A 22630-nucleotide genomic window follows, 5' to 3' on the forward strand; every position below is an offset into this window, starting at 1 on the left:
GAGTTATCTTATAACAAATGTAATTATAGTATCCGAGTGTTGATGCGAAGACTCGCAAGCTGGCTAGATTCATCGGTGTAAATGTATGGACTATAGCATTTATTCACATATGAATATAGTTTATTATTATTCAACATAATTTTCTCCTCAACTACATGTATGTGTATCTGTGTCTGTAGGTGTGTGTGTGTGTGTGTGTGTCTTCATGTGTATTTGTGTGTGTGTGCGTGTGTGTGTGTGCCTCTCCTGTGTGTAGAAAACAGACACTGAAGCAGATTATAAAAAGATCTGTTTCTGACACAGAAATAATTTGTATTCCACTGGAGACATCACACAAGTGACACATTGGTATACACACATAACACCTGAGTAGACAGACAGACAGACAGACAGACAGACAGACAGACATGGCTGTACAGAGCATTTAACACTATCAAGGACCGGAGATAATGGCACCCTATTCCCTATTTAGTGCACTACTTTTGACCAGGCCCCATAGAGTAGTCTACTATACAGGAAATAGGGTGCCATGGCCTCTGTGACTAGTGTGGGCTGTGCAGCTCAGTAATAACAGCTGAGGTCCCGTGTGTCTCAGTTGGTAACGGCAGGATTGTGGGTTCGATTCCCAAGGGGGACCAGTATGAAAATGTATGCACTCACTACTGTAAGTTGCTCTGAGACAAGATGTTAAATGTGTCATGCATATCTTATACACGTGTTGAGCTGAGATGTTATGTGGAGTGTTGTGACCTGCAAGAGGATCTTAAGCAGCGGAGAAATGATCAAATGTAAATGCTTTTATAGGTTCAAGAGTCTCACTCACTCATCTTGGTTCTCCTTGGAGAGTACCGCCTCGACATATGGATCTCCATGACGTCCTGTTCTGGGGCCAGTTCCCAGGCTGATGTCGTGTTGAGTCCCGGGTTGAGAAGGTCATCGTCCAACTGGTCGGAGCACCTGGCTCTCGGTCTTCCTCTTATTGTGGAGTTTGGGATGAAGTCGTGGCATGCTATGCCCAGTACGCGGCGGAGGCACTTGGCATCAGATGAGGTGTGAGGGTCCATGGTGAGGGTCCATGGTGAGGGTCCATGGTGAGGGTCCATGGTGAGGGTCCATGGTGAGGGTCCATGGTGAGGGTCCACGCTTCTGATCCGTACATCAATCAGATAGCGTGCAGTTCAATAGGGTATAAATCACAGGAGGTTGGTAGCTCTTTAAGTAGGGAGAACAGGCTCGTGGTAATGGCTGGAGCAGAATACAGTAATTGGAATTCTATGTGTTTGATGCCATTCCATTTGCTTCCATTATTATGAGCCGTCCTCCCCTCAGCAGCCTCCTATGGTATAAATAAGTAGCGAAAAGTGAGTGCTTACAAAAATGTGTGTGTATATGTTTGTGTGTCCATATACCTACAAATGATGCACCAACTCGTTCCAGTAAGGATAGGACAACATGAGCAGCACTAACAGCGTCCCTGCGGACAACCAGTCGACTACAATAAGAGAGTCTGCTTTCCCCGCATGCCTAAACTGAGTTAATTAACCAATGCTGATCCTCCTTCATTCTTACTCATCTATTCAGGTTCAGGTGCCATGGAAAGGGTTTGGACAGCTGTTCGAGTCCATACTTAATATGAGACACAGGTACCGTCAGGTAAATATAGCAGGGTTGTGTGGCCTTGCTCTCGAGTCGCTGAATATTTCTTTGACAAAAGTGGATCTGACTTCCGCACTAGCCTGAAAGAGACGATTGGTCAGAATGGAACAGATTCAGGGTGCATTCGTCAGGGCAAAACATTGTGAAACGCTCAAATCACCGTTTTTGATCACCCTGTTGCAGGAGAACTTTCCTGCAATGCAGGTAATGTAAAACTTGTAGTGTATTTGAGGTTTAAAAAGGCTTCTGAAGTTTGGAATTTCCACTTTGAAATTTCAAACTTGATTTTCCCTTAAGACAAATGTATCAGCCCGTGTACAAAAATGTCCATTAATTATTATCTACATAATAATTCACATTTCCAGTGGCTGCAGGATTATTTTCCTGCTGTGGAAAAATGCCTTAAATTAAGATCCTACATCTGCAAATAGGTTATGAAGAACCAACAATCCTCTCTGCCATGTAAAATAAGGAATCATGTGGTGTCAGTTTAGGTTCCTGACCTCTCCTCACGCTATATGACTGGATGCAGACAACACACACTCCGTAGAATAGCGTTTCCCAAACTCAGTCCTGGGGACCTCAAGGAGTGCACATTTAGGCTTTTGCTGTAGCACTAGACATCTGATTCAAATAATCAAAGCTTGATGATGATTTGATTATTTGAATCAGCTGTGTAGTGCTCGGGCAAAAAACAAAACGTGCACCCCTTGGGGTCCCCAGGACTGAGTTTGGGAAACGCTGTCATTGAACAAGATTAATAAGCCAGTTCCATTCTTGCATTTGGAATAGGATTAGAGAGAGAGATAGAGAGAGGAGGAAGAACAAAGTGTTCCAAGTGTATCACATCTGAGTGGAGAAATCCCCATTCATCCTTAATCCACTAATCTGTGAAACTCTAGGATACTGTATGTGTGTGTGTGTGTGTGTGTGCGCTCGTCCCTGCTTCTGTGTGTGTGTGTGTTCATCTCCCATATTACAAATTAAGCTAATCCCGGTGTGCTGCAGTCAGACCTGCTCTGGTCCTGCCTGCCCAGTCCAGTGTCCTTCTTTAAAGGGAGATAATACAGAGATTATATGGAGAGTGATAATCTGGAGCTGGTTGATGAGAGAGGGGACCGAGGGCCTGTATGGCCAGCCATGATAAGGCGCCTCTCACCCCATGTCTCCTACTATGGTGTCCAAGCCCTGCTTCACACTGCCTGTATCTGTGTCACCCACACATGCAGGAAAGCACTTTAACACATAAAAAACACAGCACTTTAAAACCCTTCCACACAGACCATAAACACACACATTGTTATTGCATATCCACTTTCATCTCGGCCTCCCCATCTAGGCCTCCCCTGCTGTGTGCATTTTCAGAAGAATGGGATTCACAAACATCACACTACAACATTAGAACTGTGAGGGTGGATAAAATGCACCTTCCTAGGTGCAGAGGGAGAGTGTCTGGGATTGGCCCAACAATTATCCTACCAAACGTGTCTGGGTTCAGTGAGTTCATTGAATATCACTGTCTCCTCATCACAGCAACCAGAAGAAAAGTGTCTCTGTGTGAACAGAACAGGGTCTGTGCTCAAAGGAGAAGCACTTCAAAACTTCAGAACTTCCCACTTCAAAAGAAGTGCACTATATAGAGGACAGAATGCCATTTTGGGACATATGAAGGGGAGCTGTCGTATTAATACAGACATTCTCTGGAGAGGATTAGTAAGCTATGTATCAACCCCTACAAACGTTTCCATTCATTATAATCTACAGTTGAAGTCGGAAGTTTACATACACTAAGGTTGGAGTCATTAAAACTATTTTTTTAGCCACAAACTATAGTTTTGGCAAGTCGGTTAGCACATCTACTTTATGCATGACACAAGTCATTCATCCACCAATTGTTAACAGGCAGATAATTTAATTTATAACTCACTGTATCACAATTCCAGTGGGTCAGACATTTACATACACTTAGTTGACTGTGCCTTTAAACAGCTTGGAAAATTCCAGAAAATGATGTCATGGCTTTAGAAGCTTCTGATAGGCTAATTGACATAATTTGAGTCAATTGGAGGCAAGTGACAGCATCATGTTGTGGGGGTGCTTTGCTGCAGGAGGGACTGATGCACTTCACATAATAGATGGCATTATGAGGAGGACAATTATGTGGATATATTGAAGCAACATCTTAAGACATCAGTCAGGAAGTTAAAGCTTGGTCACGAATGGGTCTTCCAAATGGACAATGACCCCAAGCATACTTCCAAAGTTGTGGCAAAATGGCTTAAGCACAGCAAAGTCAGGGTATTGGAGTGGCCATCACAAAGCCCTGACCTCAATCCTATAGAATATATTTTTTAGCAAGAACTGAAAAAGCGTGTGCTAGCAATGAGGCCTACAAACCTGACTCAGTTACATCCGCTCTGTCAGGAGGAATGGGAAGCTTGTGGAAGACTACCCGAAACGTTTGACTCAAGTTAAACAATTTAAAGGCAAAGCTACCAAATACTAATTGAGTGTATGTAAACTTCTGACCCACTGAGAATGTGATGAATGAAATAAAATCTTAAATAAATCCTTCTATATACTATTATTCTGACATTTCACATTTTTGAAATAAAGTGGTGATCCTAACTGACCTAAAACAGGGAATTTTTACGAAGATTAAATGTCAGGAATTGTGAAAAGCTGAGTTTAAATGTATTTGGCTAAGGTGTATGTGAACTTCCATCTTCAACTGTACATAATAATTTGTATTTCCAGTTGCTGCAGGATTATTTTCCTGCTGTAGCAAACAGGCTCAAATTAAGATCCTACTGTAACGTCTGCGTCCAACTCACACTCCCAAACACTTAGATCCCCGGAACGCAGCCCACATCCCAGCTCACTCACCAGATCCCAATCACCAAAATTCTAATCACCTGTTCACACACCTGCATGTCATCATCCCACAATATTTAGTTGAGTTCCTTGCACCCCATCACTGTGAAGTATTGTTTTGTTTTGAGACACACTTCTTTCAGAGCCCTGGTTTTTCCTCATCCGTTACTCCTCCTGTGTATGATAGTTTTTGCCTGCCTCGCTCATGACGCCTTTTGCCTAGTCCCTGCCGATATGTATGACCTTCTGCCTGTCCCTGGACCCAGCTATCTGCCTCCTATGCCCCATTCCAATAAACACTCTTGAAACCAGTTCTCTGTCTCCTATCGTGTTCATTACACCTACATCTGCAAATAGGTTATGAAGAACCAACAATCCTCTCTTACATGTAAAATAAGGAATCATACCAGCTCTGTGACCGTTCTATCTGGAACATTCCACATTGTTTTCCTGCTGTACGTGGCCCAGGAGCGTTGTGGTGCCATCTTTAGTTAGGCTAATTAACTAGTGAAGCTTATTATGTGAGCTTACTGAGATACGCTTTAATTAACAAGTATAGGCCTACTATTTATTTATTTTATCTCATACTTTTAAACCCTACTTGACTCAGAGAGCTACTCTCTCAAGTTATCTCGTTGGGGAGAGTGACTCTTTGAACTTAGAATGGCTAGCCCCAAGTCGTTATGTTTTTTTTTCTTGACTATGAACTTGCTTGTTTACCCAACCGTGGGACAGACTATGTTAGTTCTCACACTAGGGACTCTGACTCTCTATTGGTTACACAGACTCTCGGCCTCCCATCCTATTCTAACCACCTCTCGGCAGCTTTGTATTCCATTTACCTGACAAATTGCTGTACAATACGATCTTGTTGCCATCTGATGCACATTCAAATGTCATAAAAAAATTGGTGGTGGAAAAAGTACTCAATTGTCATACTTGAGTAAAAGTAAAGATACTTTAATAGAAAATGACTCAAGTAAAAGTGAAAGTCACCCAGTAAAATACCAACTTGAGTAAAAGTCTAAAGGTATTTGGTTTCAAATATACTTAAGTATCAAAAGTAAAAGTAAAAGTATAAATCATTTTAAATTCCGTATATTCAGCAAACCAGGCGGCACAATTAATATAATAATAATAATAATATATGCCATTTATCAGACGCTTTTTCCAAAGCGACTTACAGTCATGTGTGCATACATTCTACGTATGGGTGGTCCCGGGATCGAACCCACTACCCTGGCGTTACAAGCGCCATGCTCTACCAACTGAGCTACAGAAGGACCACATTCAGTGAATTCATTGAATATCACTGTCAGAAAAAATCACAACCAGAAAAAAAATGTCTCTGTGTGAACAGAACAGGGTCTGTGCTCAAAGGGGCAGCCTATTCCCTATATAATGCACTAGGGCTCTGGTCAAAAGTAGTGGACTATATAGGGGACAGAATGTCATTTTGGGACATAAACTCAGCAAAAAAATAAACGTCCCGTTCTCAGGACCCTGTCTTTCAAAGATACGTCATACAAATCTGAATAACTTCACAGATCTTTATTGTAAAGGGTTTAAACACTGTTTCCCATGCGTGTTCAATGAACCATAAACAATTAATGAACATGCACATGTGGAACGGTAATTAAGACACTAACAGCTTACAGACTGTAGGCAATTAAAGTCACAGTTATGAAAACTTAGGACACTAAAGATGCCTTTCTTCTAACTCTGAAAAACACCAAAAGAAAGATGCCCAGGGTCCCTGCTCATCTGCGTGAATGTGCCTTAGGCATGATGCAAGGAGGCATGAGGACAGCAGATGAGGCCAGGGCAATAAATTGCACGTCAGTACTGTGAGACGCCTAAGACAGTGCTACAGGGAGACAGAACAGACAGTTGATTGTCCTCGCAGTGGCAGACCACATGTAACAACACCTGCACAGGATCGGTACATCCGAACATCACACCTGCGGGACAGGTACAGGATGGCAACAACAACTGCCCGAGTTACACCAGGAACGCACAATCCCTCCATCAGTGCTCAGACTGTCCGCAATAGGCTGAGAGAGGCTGGACTGAGGCCTTGCTGTCCCCAGTCCACCTGACGTGCTGCTGCGCCAGTTTCAACTCATTTATGAACATTTGAACATCTTGGCCATGTTCTGTTATAATCTCCACCCGGCACAGCCAGAAGAGGACAGGCCACCCCACATAGCCTGGTTCCTCTCTAGGTTTCTTCCTAGGTTTTGTCCTTTTCTAGGGAGTTTTTCCTAGCCACTGTGCTTCTACACCTGCATTGCTTGCTGTTTGGGGTTTTAGGCTGGGTTTCTGTACAGCACTTTGAGATATCAGCTGATGTACGAAGGGCTATATAAATACATTTGATTTGAAATTTGATTTGACTGAGGGCTTGTAGGCCGTAAGGTAGGTCCTCACCAGACATCACCGGCAACAACGTCGCCTATTGGCACAAACCCACCGTCACTGTCACTGGACCAGACAGAATTGGCAAAAAGTGCTCTTCACTGACGAGTTGCGGTTTTGTCTCACATGGGGTGATGGTCGGATTCACGTTTAACGTCAAAGGAATGAGCGTTACACCGAGGCCTGTACACTGGAGCGGGATCAATTTGGAGGTGGAGGGTCCGTTATGGTCTGGGGCGGTGTGTCACAGCATCATCAAACTGAGCTTGTTGTCATTGCAGGCAATCTCAACGCTGTGCGTTACAGGGAAGACATCCTCCTCCCTCATGTGGTACCCTTCCTGTAGACTCATCCTGACATGACCCTCCAGCATGACAATGCCACCAGCCATACTGCTCGCTCTGTGCATGATTTCCTGCAAGACAGGAATATCAGTGTTCTGCCATGGCCAGCGAATAGCCCGGATCTCAATCCCATTGAGCATGTCTGGGACCTGTGGGATTGGAGGGTGAGGGCCATTCCCCCCAGAAATGTCTGGGAACTTGCAGGTGCCTTGGTGGAAGAGTGGGGTAACATCTCACAGCAAGAAATGGCAAATCTGGTGTAGTCCACAAGGAGGAGATGCACTGCAGAACTTAATGCAGCTGGTGGCCACACCAGATACTGACTGTTACTTTTGATTTTGACCCCCACTTTCTTCAGGGACACATTATTCCATTTCTGTTAGTCACATGTCTGTGGAACTTGTTCAGTTCATGTTTCAGTTGTTGAATCTTGTAATGTTCATGCAAATATTTACACAGGTTAAGTTTGCTGAAAATAAATGCAGTTGACAGTGAGAGGATGTTTATTTTTCTGGTGAGTTTATGTAACGGGGCTATCATAACAGACAAAGGAAAGGAACAGAGTATCTCTGACGGTGGAAGATTCAATTACAGGAAATCAAAAGTGTGTTGCAGCGTCTTTTAACACCAATGACGAAAACTTTTTAAAAACCCGAAGCACAACAGCAAATCGTGCTTCTCCCTCTGACTAAAAGGATTACTACAGGGACTCTGTTTTATTTCTCACCCCCCTCTCTCCTCTCTCTCTGTCACGCCTTGGTCTTAGTATTTTGTGTTTTCTTTAATTATTTGATCAGGCCAGGGTGTGACATGGGTTTATGCTATATTGTATGTTCGTATTGGGGTTTGTAGTATTTGGGATCGCGGCTGATTAGGGGTGTTGTATAGGCTTGGCTGCCTGAGGCGGTTCTCAATCAGAGTCAGGTGATTCTCGTTGTCTCTGATTGGGAACCGTATTTAGGTAGCCTGAGTTTCGCTTTGTATTTCGTGGGTGATTGTTCCTGTCTCTGTGTAGTTTCACCAGATAGGCTGTAATAGGTTTCACGTTCCGTTTGTTGTTTTTGTATTTATAATAGTTATTTCATGTATCACGATCTTTGTTCATTAAAGACATGACCGCTACGCTGCATTTCGGTCCGACTCTCTTTTGACAAACGAAGAACGCTGTTACACTCTCTCTGTCTCTCTCTCTCGCGCAGTCTCTCCCTTTCCTCTCCCTCTCGGTCTCTCTCTCTACCCCCTCTCTCCCCTTGTCAATATGCCTCCTGTCACCTCCAGAGGCCTGTTATAAGAGAGAGAGAGAGGTCAGAGAGAAAGAGAGAGGGAGAGAGAAATAGCAACAGAGCCCCTGCATCACTTACCAAAGAGAAGTAGCCTATCATAGTCATGTTTATTAAAGAAGTGTCTCCCTGTCGACCCCCAGATAATGTCAGCTGTCAAGTTCCTGCCTGCTTTGGAAGGGACACACAGAGGTACTACTGACGGCTACCGACCACAGTGCACACACGCACACACAAACACCTCCCTCTCCCCTGCTCCCATTCTCTGACATGTGATGGATGGCCCTGCAAGGGGGCTTTTTCACCTCTGACCCCCCCAACTGCTGTTGCTAGGCGACCGTGCACATGAGGGGGATAGGGGGCTTTGCGGGTTTAAATGACTGGAGTACCATATTGTAGTCTAGGAGTTTACCATAACAACACCCTCGGGATATAGACAGTGTTACTGTACAGACTTTGGATGGTGAGGGGTGCTGGGCTGGCACTGAAGGGGTGCTGGAACAAAGAGGAGAGGGGGGATGTTTTGCCTCTCTGACACCATGGTGCTTGAGCAGTATTCTTCAATCCAGGGAAAAGCACATCACCAAGCACCAAATTACTAGCCTGCATGATCCCACATCTGTTTGTGCTCTTGCCAACTCCATAGCTGTCATTGTCAAACCAAACAAAGACATGACGTGTTTGGCATGACAATTCCATAAGGAGTTGGCAAGAGAGCCGAAACAGACTGGCACGCAGGCTACCAAATGAGTTAAAACAGGGGTCGTTAGTGCTAGGCTGGAAGAAAACCCTATATTGCCATGTTGGTTCCTAAGACCAAGAATGAGGTACCATTAGAAGCTATATGCATACGTCATTTACCTGATACTTTATGACCTCTCTGTTTTCAGACCGCCTGAAATGTCAGGGTGTCTCTTGCCGTCCAGTGTGTGTTGCATTTGTGCAAGTGTGCGCATACATCCATACGTACGTACATGCATGTGTGCATGAGTGCGTAGAAGATAAGGGTCCCATCCATTGGAGGCTCCTCAGAAGAGGAAGGGAATTTCATAAAAATGTCAATTGTAAAACATTGATAAAACTATACTAAATATATTCCTGTCACCAAATAATTGATCAAAACACACTGTCTTGCAATTAAGGTCTACAGCAGCCTCAACAGCACTCTATAGGGTAACACCATGGAGTAGTCAGAGGACGGCTAGCTTCCGTCCTCCTCTTGGTACATTGATTTCAGTACAAAACCTAGGAGGCTCTTGGTTCTCACCCCCTTCCATACACTTACACAGTAATTATGACAACTTCCGGAGGACGTCCTCCAACCTATCAGAGTTCTTGCAGCATGAACTGACTTGTTGTCCACCCTTTCTAAGGATCAGAGAATGAATCTAGTACTGAAAGCATAAGCTACAGCTAGCTAGCACTGCAGTGCATAACATGTGGTGAATAGTTGACTCAAAGAGAGACAAAGAAAGTAGTTAAACAGTTTTGCACAAATTAATTTCTTAAAAAATGAAGGAGAAGCAAGAGAGAGAGCGAGAGAGAAGTAGAGAGATTGTCACTTTCAGTTTTACTTACTTAACTAGCAAATGCAGCTGGCTGGTTTAGTTACTCAAACACCCAGCTCAACAGAGGGCTGCTATGTTAGCTAGCTGACTAGCCATCACAACACTGGAACTTAAGGTATGAGTTTTATGAATGAATTGCCACCGGGGCCCACTGGTGTAACTTCTTACTGACTATACACTGTAAAGTTACTGCATGATTGTAGCGGGTTTACTAACACATTTGTTCCATTAGCTATGTTGACTAGGATGTTACTTTAGCTAATATGGGGACAATGATGTAGGCTGTGTGTAGTAGTTAAGATATGGTTTGGCTTGGAAAGGTTTTTCACCTGGTCACATACAGCTGATGTGTTGTCCATTGAAGTCCACAAACGAAGGGAAAAAGTGAGAGGAGGAGAGTGCATAGAGGCTGGAATGAATACAAAGTGGCTGCTATGAAAGTGACCTGTGTTTATGCATGATCAGGGGTGTATTCATTCCGCCGATTCTGTTGAAAAACGTTTCTTAATAAACGGAAAACAAATAATAGATAAAAATATCTGAATTTGTCCAATAGAAACTCTCGTTTGCAACTGTTGGACTAAAGATTACTGTCACGTTCTGACCTTAGTTCTGTTATTATATCTTTGTTTTAGTATGGTCAGGGCGTGAGTTGGGTGGGCAGTCTATGTTTGTTTTTCTATGTTGGTTTTTGAGTTCGGTCTAGTATGGTTCTCAATCAGAGGCAGCTGTTAATTGTTGTCCCTGATTGAGAATCATACTTAGGTAGCCTGGTTTCACTTTTGAGTTGTGGGTGTTTATTTTCCGTGTTAGTGTCTGTGCCACACGGGACTGTTTCGGTTTGATTTACTTCACGTTTATTGTTTTGTTCAGTGTTCGTTATTCATTAAAAAACATGAACACTTACCACGCTGCGTTTTGGTCCTCCAATCCTTCATACTACTCCTCTTTGTCAGAAGAGAATTACACCCTAAATAAACTAGATGCAGGCAATAGTGTGCAAGACCGTATTGAATGTGTCACTGTCTGTCATCTCAAGTTCTTCCCTCGACATGTGTGCACCTACGTTGTAAACTTTCATTCATAGGCTAGGTTGTAGCAACCTCATGATGGGTATAGGGAAATTTGATGTAGTAGCCTAAACCTATCACTGTTACATTGAACTGGTTGAATGGAATATGAATGACAGTCATCCAACATGCTGTAATAGAAATAAGGCCATGCTCATGAAAAAAAACATTGTCCTCCCTCATCATAAACGGCACTGACCCCCACTGGTTTCCATCTGAGCTGGCGTCCTCCTCAGTCCATCACTGTGCAAATCAACGAAAACCATGAGAATCCTACCACAGAGAACAAAAGGCCAAGGGAGAAGGAGCAGGAAGAGGAGGAGGAAGATGAAGAGGAGAAGGAACATGAGGAGGAGATGAAGGAGGATGAAGAGGAGGAGGGGGATGGGGAGGAGAAAGAGGAGGAGGAGGAGGAAGATGAGGAGCAGGAGAAGGAGGAGGATGATGAAGAGGAGGAGGAGGAGGATGAGGAGGATGATGAAGAGGAGGAGGAGGAGGAGGAGGAGATCAACCCCGCTGATTGTTACTGCACTATTATTAGCTCCCTCCACTACTGCTTTTCCCTGTTATTATATTACCAGAACGTGGGCTATTGCCCTGCTCAGTAATTTGCCTTCTTTGTTATTGTACTGAGTAGTCATTATTCCACTCTGTCATTAGGACTCCCTGTGGATAACAGGCAGAATAGGTGCCGTGGTGACAGAGGGGAAGCGTGATTGTGAATGAATGATTGTAAGCTATAGCGGTGTGTGTGAATGAATAAGTGAATGTGACGATTTGTAGCCGAGAGAGAGACAGTAGAGTCTGAATAATCACTGTATACTCTGTGGGTGACGGAATGACAGGGTGAGTGTGACAATGATTGTAGGCTAGCAGTGTGTGTGTGAGTTGTGTGATTGTGAATGTAAATGAATGAGTGGATGTGGCGACTTGTGTGTAAGAAAGGGGAGAGGGACAGTAGTGTACGAATCAGCACTATAACTCAAGACAGTTGGTCGCTGGGCTGTTTTTGAAAAATGAATTTAATTTACTGTAGCCATAGTGACCCTCTCATCCTCCAACAGCTCATACTGAGTCCTTTAATCCCTCTGTTTCCTCTCCTCCATCACCTCCTCTCATCATTTAACTGAGTTTACCCTAGCAAGTCGTATCCGGTCGTCTCTACCCCAGCCGGTCTGCAGAGGGTCATCAGAGAGTCATCATAGCCGCTTCTGAACTGTCTGCCCTAATCCAGGCTTAACTTGTCTGTCACCCTGGTACATAGCATCTTCTAGGCCTAGGGTATCTGTCTTAACCATATTGTTAATAATTGCCACACCGGAGGCAACATTTGTAAATACTTCTTGGTGTACACCAGGGCTATAATTTACAAATGGTGCAGCGTGTGAGGACAAATATTTATAATAGTGAAATATTTATGCCCAAACAGTAATAGCACTGTTATAATTCTATGGTCCTGAGACTCAGCCTGTCTGTCTCTCTGGTCTATAACCTCCCCTGAGGTGTGTGTCTACTAACAGACTCTAAATCAGATTATTGATCCCATATTCCCTGGGTTTATTGTTATTGCGTAACTGTCTGAGCGGAGCAACACACAATACTCACAAACACAAATATGAAGTGGGAAGCTGCAGGAAACCTGAGGCTGTGGTGTCGGGTGTTGTGGTGTTGATGGTGATTATACAGATGAACATATCAGGCTGAGTTTCTCTGGTTTGTAGGAGACCTAATAACCAGGGTTCAGAGAGAGAGATCCCAGACGGAAGGACAGTCTAAGCACATGCAGTAAACCAGGACAGTCTAAGCCCATGCAGTAAACCAGGACAGTCTAAGCACATGCAGTAAACCAGGACAGTCTAAGCGCATGCAGTAAACCAGGACAGTCTAAGCACATGCAGTAAACCAGGACAGTCTAAACACATTGCAGTAAACCAGGACAGTCTAAGCACATGCAGTAAACCAGGACAGTCTAAGCACATGCAGTAAACCAGGACAGTCTAAGCACATGCAGTAAACCAGAACAGTCTAAGCACATGCAGTAAACCAGGACAAACCAGGACAGTCTAAGCACATGCAGTAAACCAGGACAGTCTAAGCACATGCAGTAAACCAGGACAGTCTAAGCACATGCAGTAAACCAGGACAGTCTAAGCACATGCAGTAAACCAGGACAGTCTAAGCACATGCAGTAAACCAGGACAGTCTAAGCACATGCAGTAAACCAGGACAGTCTAAGCACATGCAGTAAACCAGGACAGTCTAAGCACATGCAGTAAACCAGGACAGTCTAAGCACATGCAGTAAACCAGGATAGTCTAAGCACATGCAGTAAACCAGGACAGTCTAAGCACATGCAGTAAACCAGGACAGTCTAAGCACATGCAGTAAACCAGGACAGTCTAAGCACATGCAGTAAACCAGGACAGTCTAAGCACATGCAGTAAACCAGGACAGTCTAAGCACATGCAGTAAACCAGGACTGTCTAAGCACATGCAGTAAACCAGGATAGTCTAAGCACATGCAGTAAACCAGGATAGTCCACTCAAATGTAGTAATTTACTGATGGTCCTTAACTATATTGAAGGGTAAACCAAACTGACCATGTGCTCCCGAGTGGCACAGTGGTCTAAGGCACTGCATCTCAGTGCAAGAGGCATCACTACAGTCCCTGGTTGAATCCAGGATGAATCACATTTGGCTGTGATTGGGAGTCCCATACGGGGGTGCACAATTGGCCCAGCGGCAACGGGGTAGGCCGTCATTGTAAATAAGAATTTGTTCTTAACTGACTTGCCTAGTTAAATTAAGGTTACACATCACGATTGGGTCATGTGCAGCTGCTCTCAGAATGGATGATTACTTGGATGCTGTGGGCAGGTTTGAGACAAACCCAACCCAAGGAAAATGGTTGTGGTACTCTTCATTCTGTGACATACCATTTTTTTCATCATCCCGCAAATCTCTGTTTTGGACGAGACTGACTTTATGGCCCTCTCCTGTTCCCAGCACAAGGTGCACCTGTGTAATGATTGTGCTGTTTAATCAGCTTCTTGATATGCCACACCTGTCAGGTGGATGGATTATCTTGGCAAAGGAGAAATGCTCACAAACAGGGGTGTAAACAAATGTGTGCACAACATTTGAGAGAAATACGTTTTTTTGTGTGAATGGAAAATATATGTGATCTTTTATTTCAGCTCATGAAACATGGGACCAACACTTTACATATTGTGTTTATATATTTGTTCAGTGTCTATACATGTAAACAGGAGTAATAGTGACCAGTAGCAGGATAAATAGGTAGATACTAATGGTAATATATACATGTAAACAGCAGTAATAGTGACCAGTAGCAGGATAAATAGATTGATACTCATGGTAATGGCAATAAAAAAATCTATGAACAGCAGCTGTTTAGGAGTCTATTGGTCTGAGCCACACAACAGCACTCACTGACTACAGATACTGTACATAAACAGTAGAGCCCCAGAACAGCAAGCTGACATGAAATACATATACCCTGTATTAAATCTAAAGGCAGATCAAAATAGAAAGAAGAGAGAGAGAGCGAGAGCGAGAGCGAGAGAGAGAGAGAGAGAGAGAGAGAGAGAGAGAGAGAGAGAGAGAGAGAGAGAGAGAGAGCGAGAGAGCGAGAGAGAGAGAGAGAGAGAAGAGAGAGAGAAAGAGAGAGAAAGAGAGAGAGCTCAGATGAAGGGATGAAGAGAGGGATGAAGAGAGAGAGAGAGAGAGAGAGAGAGAGAGCCCACAACAGCACTCACTGACTACAGATACTCTAAGCACACATAAACAGTAGAGCCCCAGAACAGCAAGCTGACATGAAATGCATATACCCTGTATTAAATCTAAAGGCAGATCAAAATAGAAAGAAAGAGAAGGGAGATGCAGTGAGAGAGAGAGAGATAGTTTGAGCACTGTATATTTCTATAGAGCATAAAGAGCGAGAGCGAGAGAAATAGAAAGAGAGAGAAAGAGATCAGATTCTCCAAGCCAGAGACAAAGAAAGAGTCAGAGAGAGATCAAAAATCAGAGAGAGATCAGAGAAGAGAGCATAGAGAGAGAGAGACAGAGAGACCCAGCTCAGATGAAGGGATGAACAGCAGGGATGAAGGAGAGGAGAGGACACAGATCCACACATCTCCTCTGATTGATTGCCATCTTTCCCCTCCACCTCTCAAATAACAGTTTTATTTCAATCACTTCGGTACAATTTTAACAAGTATGTAGTCCAGTTTCACAACTCTAAGCACAGACATCAAACAGATCATCATAATGCCTCGTGTTTCAAAATATTTTCAGTTGAGTAGAACAAACAAATTCAGAAAGTCATTTGTTCACTGCACCAAATCACTCTTTCAATTTGAATAAATTGTAACATTCACTTTACTTTTCATATGATTTTCTTGTCATTTGTCAACAATACAATGAACTATCGTTTATCAAACTGCTCAAAATGTATAACTACTGAACCAAAATGATGCAGTGCCTAGTAAACATGATGTATATAGTTTGAGCACTGTATATTTCTATATTTTTACCTCATACATGTATCAATTGGACATCAATTTATGTTGTAAGGAAAAACCAAATCATATATGGATGTGGCTGGAAATACTACATCACCATTCTCCATCAGCCAGTGTGCTTTAATTGGACAAAGTGAAAAGAGTCACAACCTGGGAATTTTCCATCAAAAATCACCATGAGCACCATCATGTGAAGTTCTTTGGAGCATATCAAATTGGGTGTTGAATGAAAGCTAGTCTATATTTTTGAGAAATGTAGGCATAGATACATTTTTCAGCCATTTTCCATCGACAAAAATGTGGCATAATTAAAGTCTTTGATTTCTGGATAAACAGATGGTAAAGCTGTCACCTGGATCATAGCTGTCACCTGGAACATAGCTGTCACCTGGATCATAGCTGTCACCTGGAACATAGCTGTCACCTGGAACATAGCTGTCACCTGGATCATAGCTGTCACCTGGAACATAGCTGTCACCTGGAACATAGCTGTCACCTGGAACATAGCTGTCACCTGGATCATAGCTGTCACCTGGAACATAGCTGTCACCTGGAACATAGCTGTCACCTGGATCATAGCTGTCACCTGGAACATAGCTGTCACCTGGAACATAGCTGTCACCTGGATCATAGCTGTCACCTGGATCATAGCTGTCACCTGGAACATAGCTGTCACCTGGAACATAGCTGTCACCTGGATCATAGCTGTCACCTGGATCATAGCTGTCACCTGGAACATAGCTGTCACCTGGATCATAGCTGTCACCTGGATCATAGCTGTCACCTGGATCATAGCTGTCACCTGGATCATAGCTGTCACCTGGAACATAGCTGTCACCTGGAACATAGCTGTCACCTGGATCATAGCTGTCACCTGGATCATAGCTGTCACCTGGAACATAGCTGTCACCTGGAACATAGCTGTCACCTGGATCATAGCTGTCACCTGGATCATAGCTGTCACCTGGAACATAGCTGTCACCTGGATCATAGCTGTCACCTGGAACATAGCTGTCACCTGGAACATAGCTGTCACCTGGATCATAGCTGTCACCTGGATCATAGCTGTCACCTGGAACATAGCTGTCACCTGGAACATAGCTGTCACCTGGAACATAGCTGTCACCTGGAACATAGCTGTCACCTGGAACATAGCTGTCACCTGGATCATAGCTGTCACCTGGAACATAGCTGTCACCTGGATACACCTGGATTCGCCTGGTCAGTCTATGTCGTGGAAAGAGCAGGTGTTCCTAATGCTGTGTATACTCAGTGTATATTCAACTTCTCAGATGCATTCAGATTTCATTTCCAAATTCAGTTCCCAAATTCAGATTCAAAACCAGAGACAACATCCAGGTACTTTGCCAGCCAGGAAAGATGGAGAAGAACAGATAGACTCAAACGCTCTCTGTGGTAAACAGAAGCTTCTGGCGGTTTCTGAAGCCAATGTGACAATTTGATGAATTCAATGGTTCAATTTGTGCAATATCAAATTCAAATTCAATATCCTTACACAAATTCCAAATAATGGAATTCATTTGACATACATTTTAAAGTGATAAAACTGAGTCAAAGCATAATTCGTTCCCATGGAATTGCCCTTGTGCTACCATTTGCAATTATAGTGTGGTGTACAATGCATTGCTGAAATACCTAGATTGTGTACAACAGTATATCCAACTCGTGGTCTGAATTTCAGTGATACACTGTGGGTGGATGAAATTCAAACAAAAAGACAGGCGATACTGTAGCAGTTGACAAGTCACGTAGAACAACGTTTCCATGGGGCAGAAATGCCTTACAACACTGTGCTATGTTTCTACAGTAGCCAACTACTTTCCAATCCCCTATTTCTGATGATTTGTCCTACGTACTGTATGTACTGTATGAGGATATTGAAACTGTAATACTTGACAAGCTCACATCCTGCCATTGGATACACATGTAGTTTATTGCATGTCAAGTTATTGTCAAATGCTGTACGGAAAAGGATATTTACCATCTACTATTCTTTCTATTCAGCACTTACATTTTTATTTTATTTTAAATGTGTATCTTATTGTTTGCTATTTGATTATTATGATTATTTTTTAAATGGCTTTGGTGCAGTTTTCACAAGTACAGCATGTGATACATTTTCACGATAAAAACCTGAAAACAAATCATCAAAATGACAGTTGTTTCAAAACTCTAAGTACAGCACACCGTCATTCAGCAGCTTCACTTTCAACCACAAAACATATTCATTGTAAACCCAGGAAAGCAAGTGGTGTGTTTGTGTCTCTGTATACATTTTACATTACATTTAAGTCAGGTTCACTGAGACTACAAAACATTAGGAACACCTTCCTAATATTGAGTTGTACCCCCTTTTGCCCTCAGAACAGCCTCAATTCATTGGGTTATGGACTACAAGGTGTCAAAAGCGTTCCGCAGCGATGCTGGCCCATGTTGACTCCAATGCTTCCCACAGTTGTTTAAAGTTGGCTGGATGTCCTTTGGTGGTGGACCATTCTTGATGCACACAGGAAACTATTCAGTGTGAAAGACCCAGCAACGTTGCAGTTCTTGAAACAAACCAGTGTGCCTGGCACCTACTACCAAACCCCATTGAAAAGCACTTAAATATTTTGTCTTGCCCATTCACCCTCTGAATCGCACACCCACACAATCCATTTCTCAATTGTCTCAAAACTAAACATCCTTCTTTAACCTGTCTCCTCCCCTTCATCTACATTGATTGAAGTGGATTTAACAAGTGACATCAATAAGGGATCATAGCTTTCACCTGGATTTACCTGGTCAGACTGTCATGGAAAGAGAAGGTGTTCTTAGTGTTTTGTATATTCAGTGTGTGTGTGTGTGTGTGTGTGTGTGTGTGTGTGTGTGTGTGTGTGTGTGTGTGTGTGTGTGTGTGTGTGTGTGTGTGTGTGTGTGTGTGTGTGTGTGTGTGTGTGTGTGTGTGTGTGTGTGTGTGTGTGTGTGTGTGTGTGTGTGTGTGTGTAATGAAAGCAAATTGCAGTTAGTAAGAGAGAATAGGTGTGTTGGATGCGTGTGTATGTGTGGGTGTATGTATCTTGTTGGCTGTGTTGGTGGTAGCACTACTTCGGAGTCTAGTGAAAGCAGCAGCCAGCCATGCAGCGAATTAAACAATCTATTCCCTTGGATAAAGATCACACGAGCTATATTGGCAAAGTGAAGTGAACAAGCTGTAACCATGGCCTTTGGAGACTCCAATTAAAATACCTCCACCTCTCTGCTCAAGATGTGTCATGGAGAATGGTAGCTAGCATTCTCCTTACCCCATTCCCTGCTTCCTTTCACTGTGGCTACCGGTTCAGGATGCCAACAGTGTCAAGTCTGACTGCTGTAGTGTGTGTTGTTATTCTGTGGAGAGATACGGACTCCATTCACTAGTGATCTATTTTGATTGATTTCTCTGTGGCCGAAGGAGAGGTGTGTTTTCACTCTAGGTTAATCTGCATTGGGTTTATCTGTTAATCTGCATCAAGCAATGCCTGATGTGAACCATGCCTCAAACAAAATACATCTCAGAAAACCTAAGATTAAGAATTGTTACCTTGCATAAAGCTGGAAAGGGTTACAAAAGTATCTCTAAAAGTCAGTCAATGGTAAGACAAATTGTCTATAAATGGAGAAATTTCAGCACTGTTGCTACTCTCCCTAGGAGTGGCAGAATGCTCAATGAGGTTAAGAAGAATCCTAGAGTGTCAGCTAAAGACTTACAGACATCTCTGGAAGATGCTAACATCTCTGTTGACGAGTCTACAATATGTAAAACACTAAACAAGAATGGTGTTCATGGGAGGACCATGGAAGGAACCACTGCTGTCCAAAAAAAACATTGCTGCACATCTGAAGTTCGCAAAAGATCACCTGGATGTTCCACAGCGCTACTGGCAAAATATTCTGTGGACAGATGAAACTAAAGTTAAGTTGTTTGGAAGAAACACACAACACTGTGTGTGGAGAGAAAAAGGCACAGCACACCAACATCAAAACCTCATCCCAACTGTAAACTATGGGGGAGGGAGCATCATTGTTTGGGGCTGCTTTGCTGCCTCAGGGCCTGGACAGCTTGCTATCATTGACGGAAAAATGTATTCCCAAGTTTATCAAGACATTTTTCAGGAGAATGTAAGGCTATCAACAGAAGTTAGGTGATGCAACAGGACAACAACCCAAAAGACAGAAGTAAATCAACAACAGAATGGCCTCAACAGAAGAAAATATGCCTTCTGGATTAGCCGTCAGTCCTGACCTCAACCCAATTGAGATGATGTGGCATGACCTCAAGAGAGCAGTTCACACCAGACATCCCAAGAATATTGTGGAACTGAAACCGTTTTGTAAAGAGGAATGGTTCAAAATTCCTCCTGACCGTTGTGCAGGTCTGATCCGCAACTACAGTAGACGTTTGGTTGAGGTTATTGCTGCCAAAGGAGGGTCAACCAGATATTAAATCCAAGGGTTCACATACTTTTTCAACCCTGCACTGTGAATGTTTACACAGTGTGTTCAATAAAGACATAACAGATAATTGTTTGTGTGTTATTAGTTTAAGCTGACTGTGTTTGTCTATTTTTGTGACCTAGATGAAGAACAGATCAAATTTTTAGGACCAATTTATGCAGAAATCCAGGTATTTCCAAAGGGTTCACATACTATATCTTGCCAATGTACTGTTTTACACTCACATTCTCAGTGGTCTGGAACTCTGCACAACCCTGCACTGTTTCTTTTGTGACGCAAATAGCCAGTAATGAGCTTAGTCGACGAGGGAAAACGGGAACCAGCACTCTATCACCGCCAAGCTCTCTCTCAATATTAGCACCAACATGTCAACACTGAAAAAACACCTGTGTGGCTAGAAATATAAAGCACTCTGCAAAAGACAATAGCAAATCTCTTAAACCATATGACTATGACCCTTTACTGAATACAAATATATTCCTGTGATCTGCCGGTGTTTGGGGAATCGTTCTGCAGACATGGGAATGAGATGAGGCCTTTGCTGTTCCACTTGTTGATCTTGGGTGGGGAAATGATTATGGCATCATAACTCTGCATTGATGGAGGAAGGAACACCTGGAAGGGCCCAGAGCAGGTTTTCATCACACTCCATTGTGTGATGAATGTCGATGCATATAGCACTGAGTCAGCAGCTTAGCATTAGCACAGCGCTACGCCACTCCATAAGACTCTGTGTACCGCACCATGGTCACGCTGCTAACAGGCTAATACAATAGCATGACACTATTCAGTGCATTACTTACAGTACAAAACAGCCAGCCTGAATACAGCGTAAGGCATGTGGGATCTCTGGAGACAAGTATTGCAGCCATAATGCATTAATTCCAGCATTGTACACACACACACACACACACACACACACACACACACACACACACACACACACACACACACACACACACACACACACACACACACACACACACACACACACACCATACATAGCTCCATACTGATGTTTACAGCACACTCAGACAACTCCAACATCAAGTAAAGAGAGACGGTAGTGCACTCACCAGATGCAGTAGTTTGATCACATCCCCTTAGGTGGGGTAGAGCAGTGTATGTACTCTGTCTCCCTGTACTGGCTCTCTCTCTCTCTCTCTCTCTCTCTCTCTCTCTCTCTCTCTCTCTCTCTCTCTCTCTCTCCCTCTCTCCCTCTCTACCACTTCCCCCTTTATTAACCCTCTTTCTCTCCACAGAGTAGTAGGCTAAAGTGTGTGTGTGTGTGTGTGTGTGTGTGTGTGTGTGTGTGTGTGTGTGTGTGTGTGTGTGTGTGTGTGTGTGTGTGTGTGTGTGTGTGTGTGTGTGTGTGTGTGTGTGTGTGTGTGTGTGTGTAAAGAGAGAGAGTGCTTGGTGTATTTCCCTAGGCTGTGTGTGTGTGTGCAACCTGCTGGGCAAAAACACATACACACAACCTGCTGGGCAAAAACACATACACACAACCTGCTAAGTCTAAGGGTGGCAGTGGCTCTGCTTAATCCCTGCTGAGAGGAGAGAAGGGAGAGAGTGCTAGGTAGCAAGGAGTCAGTAGAGAATAACAAACTAATTTTAACATTGTACACACACAAACACATACACACAACCTGCTGGGCAAAAACACATCATTTCAATTCAAAACATCTCATGTGATGACGTTGAATCAACATGGAAAAGTCTTCAACATAAGAACATTTTGTATTTTTAAAACCTACATCCAATGACATGCTGACATTTTTTCTCTTCACATTTAATTCACGTTAGTTGACAACTCAACTAAATATAAATCGAAATTAGACGTTGAACTGACGCCTGTGCCTAGCGAGAAGCATCCAGCACCATGCTGGGCAAAACACATACACACAACCTGCTGGGCAAAAACACACACACAACAAAACACACACACACACACACACACACACAAAAACACACACACACACACACACACACACAAAAACACACACACACACACACACACACACACACACACACACACACACACAATTATGCCTAAATGGATTAGGGTCTAAAACAGGACTACCTGTAGGAAGCTCTTTTAACTGGAATTGCCCTTGACACAGTAGCCTTTGGGAGCTGGTAGACCATGGGAAACACTGGAGTAGGATCAACTAGGGTCACAGGTAGGATCAGCTAACCAGAGAGGACAGGGACAGGTAGGATCAGCTAACCAGAGAGGACAGAGATAAGTAGAGTTGCCACTGCCCCCTGCCAAAATCCATAACTGCACTGAGCAGTGATCAAGGAGGGACCCTGGCACGGTAGGAGGACTGTAGTTTCATTCATATATATGCCATTTAGCAGACGCTTTTATCCAAAGC

The 22630-nt window shown here is 43.3% G+C and overlaps 2 protein-coding genes across 3 annotated transcripts in view; both read right to left on the minus strand.

Annotated features, from left to right (window-relative positions):
* The window catches only part of LOC118382723 (A-kinase anchor protein SPHKAP-like), a 131532-nt gene extending 110115 nt beyond the window's left edge, over positions 1–21417 (minus strand). For both annotated transcript variants that reach the window (XM_052523401.1, XM_035769517.2), the window contains exon 1: positions 21329–21417. The gene's annotated coding sequence lies outside the window, so the exon portion shown is untranslated. The remainder of the gene's footprint in view (positions 1–21328) is intronic.
* LOC127930191 (uncharacterized) lies at positions 816–16966 on the minus strand. Its single transcript, XM_052519753.1, has 4 exons — positions 16486–16966; positions 16108–16449; positions 2816–2892; positions 816–1146 (listed from the first exon to the last, which is right to left on the minus strand). Exons 1-4 carry the CDS (start codon positions 16942–16944, stop codon positions 816–818), a joined length of 1209 nt encoding a protein of 402 aa, XP_052375713.1. The 5' UTR covers positions 16945–16966.
* Positions 21418–22630: the final 1213 nt, after the last annotated feature.

This window comes from Oncorhynchus keta, chromosome 1 (assembly GCF_023373465.1).
Source record: "Oncorhynchus keta strain PuntledgeMale-10-30-2019 chromosome 1, Oket_V2, whole genome shotgun sequence".
Taxonomy (NCBI): domain Eukaryota; kingdom Metazoa; phylum Chordata; class Actinopteri; order Salmoniformes; family Salmonidae; genus Oncorhynchus; species Oncorhynchus keta.

Coding starts and splice junctions, on each gene's coding strand:
- LOC127930191 (XM_052519753.1), bottom strand. CDS start 16,944: ATGTTCCAGGTGACAGCTATGATCCAGGTGACAGCTATGTTCCAGGTG. Junction 16,450..16,485: donor AGGTGACAGCTATGTTCCAG/GTGACAGCTATG, acceptor GCTATGATCCAG/GTGACAGCTATGTTCCAGGT. Junction 1,147..2,815: donor ACCATAGTAGGAGACATGGG/GTGAGAGGCGCC, acceptor TGTACGGATCAG/AAGCGTGGACCCTCACCATG.